Source organism: Struthio camelus, chromosome 8 (genome assembly GCF_040807025.1).
Source record: "Struthio camelus isolate bStrCam1 chromosome 8, bStrCam1.hap1, whole genome shotgun sequence".
Lineage (NCBI taxonomy): Eukaryota > Metazoa > Chordata > Aves > Struthioniformes > Struthionidae > Struthio > Struthio camelus.
Window position 1 is genome coordinate 18,342,090 of NC_090949.1, and position 14,343 is coordinate 18,356,432.

Here is a 14,343-nt window from a genome sequence, read left to right on the forward strand (position 1 = left end):
CCCAGTTCCTAGAGTTAATTGATCATGTGAAAATCTCAGCCTTTTAAAAAAGTTACGTTATCTATATAGAGCAACTTGAAAGAAAGACCTGAATTTACCAAAGAAGTTCAAACACCAGAAGACAAATAAGAACATATTTATTGTTATTAAATTAAAAAAACGTGGGGCCTGATTCATGAGTTTTGTATGCATAAAATCAAATATGGTGTATGAGCTGTCTTACTAAGAACACCTAGAATGTTAAAGAGCGTGGGGAGTTCAATACTGCAGGCCTACTTTTTCCTTGCCGTGCAGCAAGGTAGAAGAGGCGGAGCAGGACCTGTTCTGCAAGAAAGTGTTTCAGAAGCCTGTTGCAATAAGAACTAAAAAGCAGCTTGAGAAAGTCTCTTTAACTGTTTGAGCACTCCTGGATCTGCACGTTTTAAAAATGCACACTTTGGAGTTGATTGTTTTTTTTTTTTCCCCTCCCTCCTCAGATAGGACCATTTCCCATATGCAGTTTAACATATGAGTTTGACCACACAAGCAGTAGAATTGGCACAGTGGAGATTAGTAACTTCTGGGCTGACGGAGATGAGGAATTGAAAGAAGCAACACTAGGACATCTTAAATTTGATCAGACCACAGTAAAACAGTAACTTGGAATCACAGCTGTAATTTCATTTTCTCTTGAGCCCCTTTCAGTGCAGAGAGCTTAGCATGCCAACTTTAAACAGATTTCTGGCTATATGGCATATGCATTTACAGTCTGTTACTGTTAAGTGCATAATAGGCCCTGGCTGTCCTTCAAGCTGAGAGGAAGCTGTGCGGTCTCTCCAACAGTGCGTATTGGCTCAAGCTCACTATTGCAGTACCATTATGCTGCTTCTGATTGGCTTCAGCTGCAGGTTGAGTGAATTCCCATCTGCCCACAAAAGACCATGTAGTCATATGGAAAGACTTAATGGACTGTAGTGAACAGTACCTCCTAGTGAAGTGATTGGTGATATTAGTTCTATTTATTTACCTGCATAGAATCTGCATTACAAAAATACTGTTATAATTAGACCCAGTCTTCAAGATGTCTGCTAAGATACAATACTGAACAGATTTGGAGATTTGTATGACTATGTTCTGGTGAGATGCTCTGTTCATTGATATTAGATCAGCTGATTGCTGTCAGATCATATGCTAGGGCAAATTTGATCTGTATCAAGCATCAACATTTACCATTTCTGTCAATCAACAAGCATACACAGTACAGTATTCACATTAACCTTACGCCAGTTGTAGGAGGACAGACAATAATTACTGGGCATGACTGGTCCCTAAAAACTTAGGGCATTGCAGTTAAGCTAGATCAAGTATTGTCAAATTCTGCAAGAGCACGGTGACGCTTTCAAAATTCTTTGAAGAGATTTGCACTGGCAGACAGATTTGTGCCAGATTAGCACTCCAAGTTAAATTTAAGAACATCTATATGGAATCAGACAAAAAAATGCATGTATATCAGTATCTTCACATTACAAGTTTATGCTTACAAAAATGGTGTAAGAGCATAAATATACAGAGATACTTAACTGCCCTAGGATGCTACCGCAGCTTTTGGTAATTCGTGGTTTAAGGATTTTCTGAGATTGTGGCTGTATCTACATCTTTGTGTTTATTTTCTTTTTGTTTTTCCTGCATAAATTGTCTTTTAAGCTTATGTATACTTTTGCTGCCTGGAACATCTGTGGCAGTATGTTCCGCAATTGGATTGAGAGTTGGGTGAAAAAGTACTTCTGTTCTAGTGCTTGTGCTTAATAACTAGAAATATGTTGATGCTATGAAGTGAAGCAAGTTGCATTTCTGTTATATGAGGAAAGGTAGTTAATCTATGCCTTCCATAAACATTAAATTTAAAATGATAAACCATTCTCTTATGCACAAGTTGTTTCTTGTATGCTACTGGTGATATCAATTGAAAATACCTGGTTTGAAGTCTGACATAAGTTTAAACTAACTCAGAGTGTTTGTGGTACCATTCATGAAATGTTTGGAAAACAGAACTGTATCATAAGAAGAAAGTCAAGTAGATATATTCCATATAACTGAATTGTAATTAATTATAAATGATAGTCTTCATCTGCCATGTAGTTGCTGAGTCAGCATGTATTTACATCCTGATTGGTACTTTGTAGACTCTTTATCTTTACATAAATATGGCCAGAACATCACGTGCAAGTTGAGCAATGTTTTGTGTATGTTTCTGTAGAGTCTGTAATGGATTTGCTAATTGTCATGCTGAACTAAAAATTTGGGTTAGCAGTAGCACCATTGTGCCTGGTTTGCACTAGGCTGTTTTTTTTCCAGAGAATTCAGTATCCTTAAGTCCTTCACAACGATTGTCAACATTTTTGCAAAGTTATCTTGATTGCAATAGCTTAAAACAATGATTTGAACAAGGAAACAGGGAGTAAATGGGGGACTAAATTAAATGAATGAGAGTTTTAGTAGTCTGCTCAGTACGTTATGTGATACTGCATATTCCTACTTGTAAACTGGCTCTTGTACTAGCTCTATCTACTGTGAGCTGTTGCAAAAAAAAAAAAAAAACTCCTCGAGGTACAGACTGAAGAGCATGTTTAATGTCAGTGATGGTTTAAGCCCTTGGAAACAGAATTGGTTGAGCAGAGTAGTCTATTCAGATGAATGCGGGGGATTCATTCACATGGCAATCATTCCTGGAACACGGTTGGTATGATGTATGAGTGAGAAAAGAAGCAAAAAAGAGCTGCAGAGGGCTGCTTCCCAGCAAGAGTGCATCAGCAGAGCTTCAGTCTTCACAATACATGTAAGTAACTTTACATCACATCAGTCTGGCCCAAAGTTTTAAGTGCCAGCAGTGAGACATGGTTCTACAGTGAACAATTACTTTGAATTCATTTTAAGCCTGATTCTTATTTACGTGTATAAATAAACCATGCTACGCCATTATAGCAGCAAAGGAAACTTTTAAGTGAAGTGATTTTCATCCTCCTTAGAATGCCATTGATGCATTTCCGTAGTACTGAAAAGTTGTATTAGTCTAGTTTAAATCAGTTACGAGGGCAGAAAAAGTGCAGACCTAGCCAGCACCAGCAAAAGCCTTGTATTTACCTAGGAAATCTGTATTTTTCTCTAGGAAGAATTTAGCCATATCAGATGTGCCTCCACTAGGAGGAGTTGTCATCATATGCTTACGCTGTGAGAGTGTCAGACTTGTTGCGCTTGAGTTATGTAGCTCATTTGATCGAAAATGTAATTACTTAGAGTTACAGTGTGAAACATGTATAAAATTCACCTATATCTGACTGGCTTGTGGAACTTACTGCTAAATTGTATCAATATAAATATGAAGGGAAATTAACAGCATATGTTATCTTACAAGCAAATTGATGTTTGCCATTTGAATTCAGGGCAAAAATTTAGTGCATTTCCTAGAGGTTACAATTTATTTTGAATTTCATGTTTTGCACAGAATATTGTTTACTTGATGGTTTCAGACTTTTAAAGTATGTTTTAATGGTCCTAGTTGAGAGAAAAACTTGAAATGAGTTACCAGAATGTCTAGAAGGCACGAGAAAGAGGCAAGAGGGAAACAATTTAAATGTCATATATACAGTTTTATGATTTTTTCTTTAGTTTTTGTTTAATGCTTAGGTTGTAAATGTTGATTATGACTTTAAAATATGGTTTTTAGAAGTTCTAATGAGATATGCTTTCATTCATATTTTAAAATCAATATAATAAAATTATGGCTCGGATTTAGGTGCTTCCTTTGATCCGTTTGCCACCCAAGTATTGCAAAACTGCAGTAAACTTTGTGGTATACAGTTTTACTTTACTTTTGTTTCTCATCATATTTTCCAGTACTCATCTCTTTCCATCAAATAATCATATATCATAGCAGAATATGTATTTTGACAGTTTTTCGGAAATAGGGCCTCTGCATAGACTCCCATGGGAGAAGGAGACAGCTCTGAATCAAGACTGACCTTTCATTAAGAGAAAAAGACTGCTTGAGACATTTCAACTTATGTTTGAAAGACTTTTGGACTCTTCTAGAGCAAAAGAAAACAAATGTTTAAGTTTGTCAGATGTCACAAACCAGAACTGAAATTTTCCATGCAGCTTTACTATCTCCCTTGTCTGAGAGAGCTTTGACTTTCACACTGAATCAAACAGCTACAGTGACTTACAATGCTACCCACTACTGCTCAGCTGTCTTCCCTCTCCTTCTGCAGTTGGCAGAAATAAGAAAGTCTGTGCCTCATTGGCTTTATTTCACAGTCCAGGATGGATTAGAAGGGTGAATGTTTATATGCAGACAATGATTTGGAATGGAGGAGCAGTCTGTAACCTGCAGCAGGCAAGTCTGAGAGGAGCCATAGCTCAGATTTAGTATCTCAGTTACACCTTTACTGTGTGGCCACTTCCACGTCACTACAGGCTTTCTGCCAGCACAAGCTTTTGTGTGGCTGTACTGTGAAGGAAATCAGAGACCTGGTCTGACTTGAAAGAACAACCCCTTTCTTAGGGTTATTTTCTGTGCTAGATCAAATCCCATCACTGTATGACTGTGCAAATGCTAGGCTGGCGCAGCAAAGACATCAGCGCAGGGGAGAAACAACCAGCTTGGGGGCGAAGGCTAGGAGCAGGCGGTAATTACTTAATTATTGAAACTGGCTTCAGCAGTGCTGCCACCAAACCTCCAACCACAACTGAAAGCAACTGCTAGCAGTCATATTCAAATAAATTGAACACAGAAAACCAAAGCACTGTTTAGACATTCCTGTGGAATCAGAATGCGTTACTCATCAGTTCTCTCCTCGTTCTTACAGCCTTTATTCACATCTCTGGAAAGCACAGTCACTAAATGTTAGAGCTGTAAAAAATTGTTCTCTAGCACTTTGCTAGCATAGCAGTAGCTTGATCTGAACCATAGAGGTTTTTAAAGAGGTCACCAAAATAATTAATCTAATAAATTGTATCTTACAATATAGTAGGTGCACTTCTTGGGTAGACAAGGTATTGACACATTTGTGAGCAACAAATGTCTATATGAGCTATGGACAGTACAAGTAAATACCAGTTTTTATGTTAGTTCCTGAGCTCTTTGTTACATTCCAGAGCCTCAGTTGAATTAATTTTAATGAGGATTTGGGGGGGAGGGAAGGGGAATAACATTGAACAAAAACAATAAAAAAAATCAAGTAGCCAAAGACCCTGATTTTGGTTTTGTTTGATCCCCCCGCACAAAATTCTTATGCAAGTTGATTTATTTGCTGAAGTGAAAAATCTGTTATTTGCCTCTTCAACATAGAAGAAGGCAAAATTGCAAATGTATATATATGTCTATATTTTTGAGAATTTGCTGTACAACCTAACAGTATTTTAACACAATTTATATGCATAGTTATTGTATATTGCCAGCAGCATGGTGTGCGCTGTGCAAACGAGTAGAATCTTTTGAGTGTTTTAATTTATTTGCTTAGGCACATAATGCTTAGGATATCTGTTGCCTCTTTTACTCCCTACTAGCTTAACCAAAATTACATAAAACTTTAGTAGGTATTTGTTTGCGTTCCCTGTACATGCAAATGCATTTATTTCAAATAGCCCATGTGGCTCATTGCACAGGAATATCATTGATACGATAACAAGATAGCTCTCTTGTTATTGCTTGACCTCTCTGCATGCTTACATGATGCTGAGAATAGTTGTAGGTCAACAGCTGATTCACAAAGTGCAGAAGGCATTAGCAGGTCCAAAGTATGTTTTTGAACTGAATGGATGTAATTGGTTTTGAAGAGAATTCAGTATGTATGTCATTTTATTAGGCCACAGATTTTTATGAACTTAAATTGCATATCTTTATGCTGTCCTAACTAAAATGATAGGATCGCTTCTTTTTTTTCTCTCCGCATCTTTCCTCTTCTTGTGTGTTCTGTACATGATATAACAGGTATTTATCAGAGGTACTACTGTGATTGTTTTTATTTTCTTTGTTTTCTTTTGTTAAACCAGCATTACTGAGCACATTTTTTCACGTTATCTTCTTATGCCTTCTCTTTCCCTTCCCACCCTGCATGTCATTTGCAGGAAGTTTGTGTGTAGAGCACGTGCCTATCTTGCATGCGTTTTCTTATGTAGGTAGTTCTTCCCTTGTAAGATGTTTATTGATGGAGTCTGAATGTAGTAGATTTTCATGATGACTAGTTGTCACCTATTACTCCTTTTCATTCAGGGTTAACCACAACTTCAAGGTTTTGCATATTATTCCAGTTTGAAGAAGAAACTGGTGATAGCCTTTGATATCATCAAATTTATATACAATGTACCAAGTTCCGATTTTCAGAGTACGAGAGGATTAACATAGTAGGGGAAACAGTTTTATTAGTCATAGTCCTTTCAGCCACAGTCCTTGGCCCAAAAAATTACTTTCTCCAGACTGTCTAGTGTACCATGACAATATTTATTTGATCAGTGTCTGGCATTTTACTTCTGCTGATGGATTGCTTTTCAGGTATTTCTGCTGCTTCTGTCTCTTGCCCTGTCTTGCATATGCCCTTCCCTTTTTGCTACCAGAAAAGATGGAAATGGCTTCATAATACATTGTTTGCGATCAGTTCACTACTAATCTGTAGCTTTATTAGACTAGAACCGTGCTTAATTCCTAACTAAAAAATCTCTGCAGCTTTTCATTTAAGGCAATGTGCTAGTAGGACAAGGCCTGTGGACGCTGGCAGTTCACCATTAATGTGGTCACACATCCTGGAGAAAATTACGTTTCTCATGAATGAGTACCTTGTACCTGGAGTAGAGCAAGATAAAATCATCATCAGCATCCTTTGATAGTCCTGGATTAATATGATAGAGGAAAGAAGGAAATTAATAAAATATTGGCATAGAATATATTATTGGCATTAGAATATAAGCAGTTACATTTAAAAATTGCATGTAAAGCACTTTTCATTCTGCTTTTACTTCAGTTATGGTCCAATAGGTATGGCTACAACAGTTTAAATGTTGTAAAGATATTCTAGAAAAACAAGCAGAAAGTGGAAGCAGAATTCGTAAGTTTGATAGAGTAGAATGCCATCCTAGGAACCTCCTCTTCCTTCTTGCCACCTCGGGGAGAAATTACCCACTGGATTACTCTGACGGCAACTTCATTTCATACAGGCCTCTGCATAGCCAGTGTTCAGAAACAGAACTCTACAAACCCAGATTGAATTTGAATTTTTTATATTGATGTAAAATTCTGAAATTATATGTATGGTGTGGGCAATAATGAAAGACCTTCCATATAGATACATATATATACAATGTATACAGTATTTCGAAATACTATCACTTTACTAGTAAATTTCATTCATGAGCTTGTTTAATAATAACTAGTATATTTCTGTACAGCTACAGAACAGAGGAAATACTCTCACTGAATAAAGAGAAGCAAGCCGTGGAGCTTCAACCATGGCTTGGAGCTTCAACCATGGCTTCATCCCATAAAAACTAGATGACCTAAGTAAACTTATCATGATTTCTGTATTACAGGAAACCTCAGCTGTACAGAAAGAGTCAGTTTTTAGGATAGGGAAATAGAATATAGATCCCACAACCCCCTCCAGCACATTCTGTCTTATATTTTTGTTTCCTTCCTGTCCTCTGGTTATTGGACATGCATTCCTCAGTGGGAAAAACATGCGCCCAACATCTGCTGCATACCTTGCCAGTGTTTTTGTAATCGTATTTTGGATGGTAAAAAATGCTGGCATTACCTGCCCTCAGCAAGAGTTAGTCCTATTTTCAGAAATAAAAATAAATCATTTAAAGTAGAAGAATAATGGTAAATTTCCTCAGCCTAAAACCAGTTCTCATAATGATGCATTTAGGGTCTTTTCCACAGACGTTTTCTTTTACAGTTTAGTTGTAATCCTGTTTTATTCTTTCTTTGGTCAGACACTGAATCTCTCTCCCTCTCATATCCTGACCACTAGGTTGTACCCTCTACCCAATAAACAATGGATTGGTAAATAAGAGATTTTTAAGTTAATGCTTATGTTATTTTTCTTCATCAAAACTGCCATGAGCAGAAGGATCAGGACAGCAACCAGTTATCTTCTTACAGGGGAGAGGTGATTTTTTTTCCCCCCTCAAACATAGGAAGAAATTTTTCATCAAAACAGAAGGGAAAAATCTACACAGGCTTCAGCAAAGAGTCAATAGCATATAAAAGTACTCCATAAAATAATCACATTCAAAGATGCAAATGCAGTATATTGAAAACAGTGTATTTTGGTATCTTGTCATAAGTTACCATGTCATTTTCTGCTTGCACTTGAATTTCCTTTTATTTTTTTCTCCCCTGTGGTATAAACTAATAACAAAGCAAACGCAGCTGGCCAAGTGAGATTAGATAGCCATTGTTTATCACTGTATTGTTTAAGGAGTGTTTTGTTCTGTGGAAATTCTGGGATTCCTTTCATGCTTAGTGCTAAATTTCTGTTTGTTCTGGAATGAAAAGTACAGTGACTCTTCACCAATTCTTATAGATATTTTTAATTGCTATGTATTAGCATGCAAGCTAAATATTCAAAATGAAATATAAAATCGGCAGTTTTACAAAATATATTCTAAGTGAAGTTGGTAAACAGTTGTGAAGATGGATTCCTTTATGAGAGCAAAATTCAGTCTGTAATAGAGTTAGCAGAAGTGTATGAACCAGAAGGGAGCTATTTGTCCATTGGTTTACCAGTGTCCTAGCCAACTAGCTATGTTTTCATTTTATCTCCTTGAAAATCCTGTGCCTTTCATGTTAACCATCTTGCAGTCTGAAAGTACCCATTTAAAACAAAGCAATAAAAGGAAGATTTCAGAGGAGCCAGCTGAGCTTGTCTTCCCCTCGCATAAGAATGTTCTCTGTGGCCTTCACATTCTTCAGAGAAATTCTTTGTGGTGTGCTCTGTAAGTGCTTAGCATTTCTGATCGATGTTACTCTACGTGATACTCTTCAGTAGTTACTGTAATACCACTGTTCTTTTAGTATTTATATACTAAATTGCCAGCCATGGCCTGTGATATTTTCACAATAGTAAACTACAATGAAGCAAGTGATATCTCTAATAGAATGGTCTATCTGGGTGGAGGATAGCAAGATTTCACAATGTGATTTGTGATCCTTTTAAATCCTTTTAAATATCTCTAGGAATGTGTTGTACTTTAACACAGGTGATACTTCTATTATGGGTTGCTTTTTTTCTGGAACAATGTTTTGGTAGTTTGTATTAAAAAAAAAAAAGAAGAAGCTTCAACACTATTCTAGTGTTCTAAGAATTATAACAATGCTAAACAGCTAATTGTCTGACACAAAGCAATAATGTCTCTTTGCTGACCATAACACGTCAGCCTGTGGGCAATTTCTAGTTACGCGTTTAAAGTAGATAGACATGTTGGAACAAGGGGTTTGTTGCTGCAAAGTCATAATTCCAGTTAGTTTATACAGTGCTAATGAGCAAGTACTATTCTTGAACAATGTATGAGAGGAAAATCTTCAAATGAAAGAAAAGTATCAAAGATGTAGGACTGAAGATACTATATGTCTGAACATGAGCAATTCCTGCTTCTGGCGGCAGTGCTCTGATTTGAAATTTTCAGGTCACAAGTCATAGGTGTAGAATTGGGCCTTCTTGAATTTATGACATGCTCAAACTTGCCAATAGAAAGCTCTTCACTAACTCAGAGCAATTCTTTTGAAGCTGTGAGTATTGTAGATGCTCACATAGAGCACTGATATTGGGAGAATATTTAATGTTTTAATGTCTATCTTTTATTTCATTTTTAGCAGTTGGAGAAAAGGAGAAAAAGTGACAAAAATAGTCTTTTTTACAGATAACTCAAGCTCAGACAACATTATGATGGAGATCAAATGTAGTAATCTCTGTGTTACTTACGTTATAGATACACTCCATAATAGGTTGACTTCAGCTGCGTTCACATCTTGGACAAGCACCCACCACAGAATCCTTTTCATGGAGGGGACTTTATAGAACATGCAGTTTCATTCACTTTCTTTGCGTTCCCATGAATATCTTTTGCTATTTCTCTTCATTGTCTACATTTTCTCATATGTTACACGTTTAGGAGGAATAGTATTACCAATGAATGAGCATATTGAGGAACATTCTCCATGAATACAAAGGCTGAACATTTTTTACTGATACTATAGCACCGAGGGACTCCATTCATCTTCTAAAAGGTTACTTTAGTCATGAGAGCTAAATAAAGCACATTCTTCAACATTCTCGGTTTATACGAATTGTAAACCAAACATGGATTCTCAACTGGCATGAATTGTTGTCATATTTCCACTGATTTTGGTTATGATGAATGAAGATCCTCAGACATCAGAAAGTAATCTTTAACTACCTATTCCAAAATGGCCAAGAAAGTCTTAATTTCTTTGGGTATAATGGCAGAATTTACATGCTATTAAGTGCTCTCCAAGATGTTGAGTCATTTAATATTTGCAAGCAATAATATTGTAACTGAGGTTTGTGGGGCTTTTTTGTTTTATTGTCTTTCAGAGTCAATGTGATTGTGAGATGAGGGGAAAGGTAACGAAGCATCTGTCCATTTCTAACTGGCTGACCCAGCTTGGTCTCCCAGAATATTGCACACTCTTTGAACAATATAATGGTGTAGAGGTAAGAATTGGCCTTTTCAATAAAATTGTTCAGAAATTCTCAGGACCACAGTCTGTTATAAAATGGCTTAATGTTGGAGCAAAAAACTAAAGGCTGACACTTTCCTTTTGTCTTAGGAAAGGGGAAAATAAAAGCAATGCATGTTGTAACTGTGTGCTAAAACTCAGTAAAATGCAATCACTTAGCCAGTGAGCTAGATAAAATGAACTTTTTACTGTTTCTAATGCTGCTGGTCCTATATCAGTCAGGGCTGTCTCACGTTGTAATTAATGAGCATGTTTATCAGAGCAAGAACACATAGATAATTTTTGTTCTGCAAAAGTTAAATAATTAATTTCTTCATATTTTGTCTAGTCCTGAATTTTAAGAAACGTTCACATGTTAATTGTTGTATGTAGTTTTTATAGGTGGATGGATATTATGTGGCTAAAAGTAGTCTTCAGTATTGAGCAAGTACCACATTACAGTAGAACTTAACATCAGTAATCTTGAAGATCCCTAGAAATGTATTTGGAAATTCTTGAGGCCTTTTCCCACAGGTTTTACTTGGTCAAAATTAGACTTTCCTCTGTATTGTCCATTTTGTAGTTTTAGTCCTTATTATGCATGTATGAACTTACTGACATATACAGAGAGTATCATAAATTAAATACTACTTTTGACATGTTTTAATTCCTGTCTCTCGGTATTCCTAATTCTGAAAATAAATACAGAAAATATAACTAAGTATTGTCATCAACTCAAGATATCACTGGATTCATTTATGAGCAATTTAATTTTTTAGTAATTTTTTTGTCCCTAATCAAAGTTCTATGAAGTGGCAATAAAGTTTAATTAAACCTGTCTTCTGCATCACATATGTGCTGCTGGTGTACTAGAGTTCTTAATGAGTGTCAGGGTAATCTTATAATCCAAACAAAATAAAGATAAAAGGATTTCAAATATAACGCAGAATTTGTCCCAACAAGGAAAAGGACATTTCTGCGTTCCAAGGTGTACTCAGTCAATAAAACTTAGACGCACATTGAAAAATGTTATTATGTGATTCACACTACCTTTGTAACACGGAAGATGGTTACGTAGATCTTTGGGACAGCTGAGTTGCCAGCAAACTGAAAAAGCTTGCAGCAAAAATAGCTTACAGCTTTAATGGGCCTGAAAGCTGGCTTTGAAAAGTTTTTGTTGAAGTGTAAAACTGAGAAATAGGCTTAGTGCATCATTTTGAATACAGTGGACTCTCTAAGTTCAGGGCCACAAGTCAATCTTTCAGTTCTGCAATTTCTGTAGAATTCGTTCGATGGACAGTTATTATATCATTTCTTAGTTCCTCAGCCAAATTGAATCCTTCCCTGAATCATAACTGTAATTTAAGAAGATTGCTGACTTACCTAGACTTCACATAGTTGCTAGCCTGCTTAGTACTAGGCACGTGCTTAAGAACCATGTTGAACTGAGTTCCTAAGTTCTTGGAAGTCTAAGTAGTTGCTTTTGATGTCTTCTACCTTAAAAAATAATTATTAATAACTGTTTACATTGGGATTTTTATCTCTACAGTAGAAGGTATGATTATATCCATTTTGCTGAGGAAAGTGATGCAATTTCTGGAATTAAATTAGTCTTAGCTAAGTAGTAAATTCATGGTGGTAGAAGATGGGAAGAAATGGCTGCTCTAGCCAGTTCAAGACCAGAAAGTGTTGCTTATGATCTTGAATGAAGCAAGAAAGCTTCAAGGTTAGCAGACTGTTCTCCCTGACAAATAAATTTTTGACGTATTACTATTCTCTGCTGCAAAAATGTAGCAGTTTCTTTAAAGCTACTAAAAAAGCTCAAAATACTACTGTAAAGGCTCCCACTGTGCTACCTTGAGCATGTGCTGTTCATTACTGGACAACCCTTTTTGTGTTTCCCCTTAAAATGTTTTTGCCAAAGTTTGAAGAGCGGGCATATCACATTTCTATTTGTTTATGTGTGTTTGGGCCATCTTAGGTTTTTTTTTTTTTTTTTTGAGGGAAGGGGAGGGGGGCCTCCGTCACTGCTGCCAAAGTTTAAAAATCCTTTCTACTGAACTGTGTTGGGTTAACAAAGAAAGGCATAAAATAAGAATGATAACTATTCATTGCCTTTCTTTCATGTCATTAGATACATATGATGTATCATTTAGGAAACGCACTTAATATTACATTTTCAAACATAGAGCTAGATCTTCCCTCACAGCGTCTAAAATGGCCTTAGGTAGTGACATAAAAAATGGAGGTTTTCAGCAATTAGAGGATTACTCAGTCTAAAACCGATAATGTTGTGCCTATGCATTCATTTTAGTTTAAAAGAAAGAATTAAAAGTGACAATTTCTGAAACTATGGCTCAACTTACAATAGGAATTCTGTGTCAGTCATCCTGATTATTATACACTGTAATAACATGGTTTGTACTTTATGGTCCTAGACCCAAGCTGTCAAATCTCCATAAAAAGTCCACCTTTCTGAGTACCACTTGCCAGTAATAAAATGAAGTATGTTCTATGGAATTCTCTTTATCTAATTTACAGACAAGATACAGAAAAGTAAAAATGAGAAGAAATATATTTGATTCTAAATTTTTATTTTGAATTTGTTTTCTTTTTACTCTGAAAGATGTTAACATCACATTGAAATTCTGTACATACTTATAAATAATGTCTTGAATTACTCAGCAGCTTATTTTGGGGATAAGCTAGTAAAGATTTTGTGGAGTGAAGGGAGAAGAAGACAGAACGGTTCAGTTTTAATTACCTAAACACATTAAATGGAACTTCTTATTACTCAAAACAGGGTAACAGTCCCTGCTGTCTATTAATTACATTAAGTAGTCTCTTGATTATCCAAAACCTTCCTTTACAATATTATTGTTCACTCTGAGATGCATCTTCCTTCATGACCCTAAGGGCAACCAGCATATTAGCAGTTCTGGGTTTTTATTCAAAGAAGTCTTAGTTTTTATAAACTCTCCAGCCATCTTGACCAGTTCTGCTTTGGAAAGAATTTAGAGACAAGGAATTGTGTGTTTTAAAGAAAAATGCTTCATCCCTTTATTGACATAGCTTATCACTACAAACAGTTTTCATGTAACACCTAAACATACTTAGGCTTGCTGTTACTTAGCTTACAGTATCAGAAATGCCAAACTTGTCTGAAAGAAATTCGAATTACTCCTGGACTGAGAGGTATAGTATTTTCCTGACTCTGGCGTTTACTGCAGGACCTACTCCGTCTTACAGAGGTTGATCTTAGGAAAATGGGAGTTGAAAACCAAGTCCACCGAACACACATCATTTCCAATATCCTGCTGCTTCAGGAAATAGAAAAAAAGAGAGGTAAGATCTCCATGTCCTCTCCTAGAGGCTGAGAGAATGAGTTAAGGCAGCCCAAGCTTTCTTGTCACAAAGATAAGATAAATTAATATTCTAATTCAGCCTACTCTGTCAAATAAACTGTTCTGAATAGGAATCACAGAATTACTGTACATAGACAGTAAGAAGAATAGCTAAACATTAAGCTGTTTGCAAGGTTTTAAAAAATAATATAACACATACTTTTTTTAGGACTTGTCATTAGAAAAGGCTTCACTTTCATTTCACTTTCTATTGCGTTCACAGAC

The 14,343-nt window shown here is 36.1% G+C and overlaps 1 protein-coding gene across 6 annotated transcripts in view; it reads left to right on the forward strand.

The window, feature by feature from the left end:
• BCAR3 (BCAR3 adaptor protein, NSP family member) overlaps window positions 1–14,343 on the forward strand; it is a 117,317-nt gene that overhangs the window by 23,168 nt on the left and 79,806 nt on the right. For 3 of the 6 annotated variants that reach the window (XM_068952446.1, XM_068952448.1, XM_068952449.1), the window contains exons 2-3: window positions 10,590–10,709; window positions 13,945–14,059. The exons of 1 other annotated variant lie outside the window; for it this stretch is intronic. In XM_068952446.1, coding sequence (XP_068808547.1) covers window positions 10,590–10,709; window positions 13,945–14,059 — 235 coding nt within the window. The remainder of the gene's footprint in view (window positions 1–10,589; window positions 10,710–13,944; window positions 14,060–14,343) is intronic. 2 more of the 6 variants (XM_068952454.1, XM_068952457.1) reach the window with 1 other exon arrangement.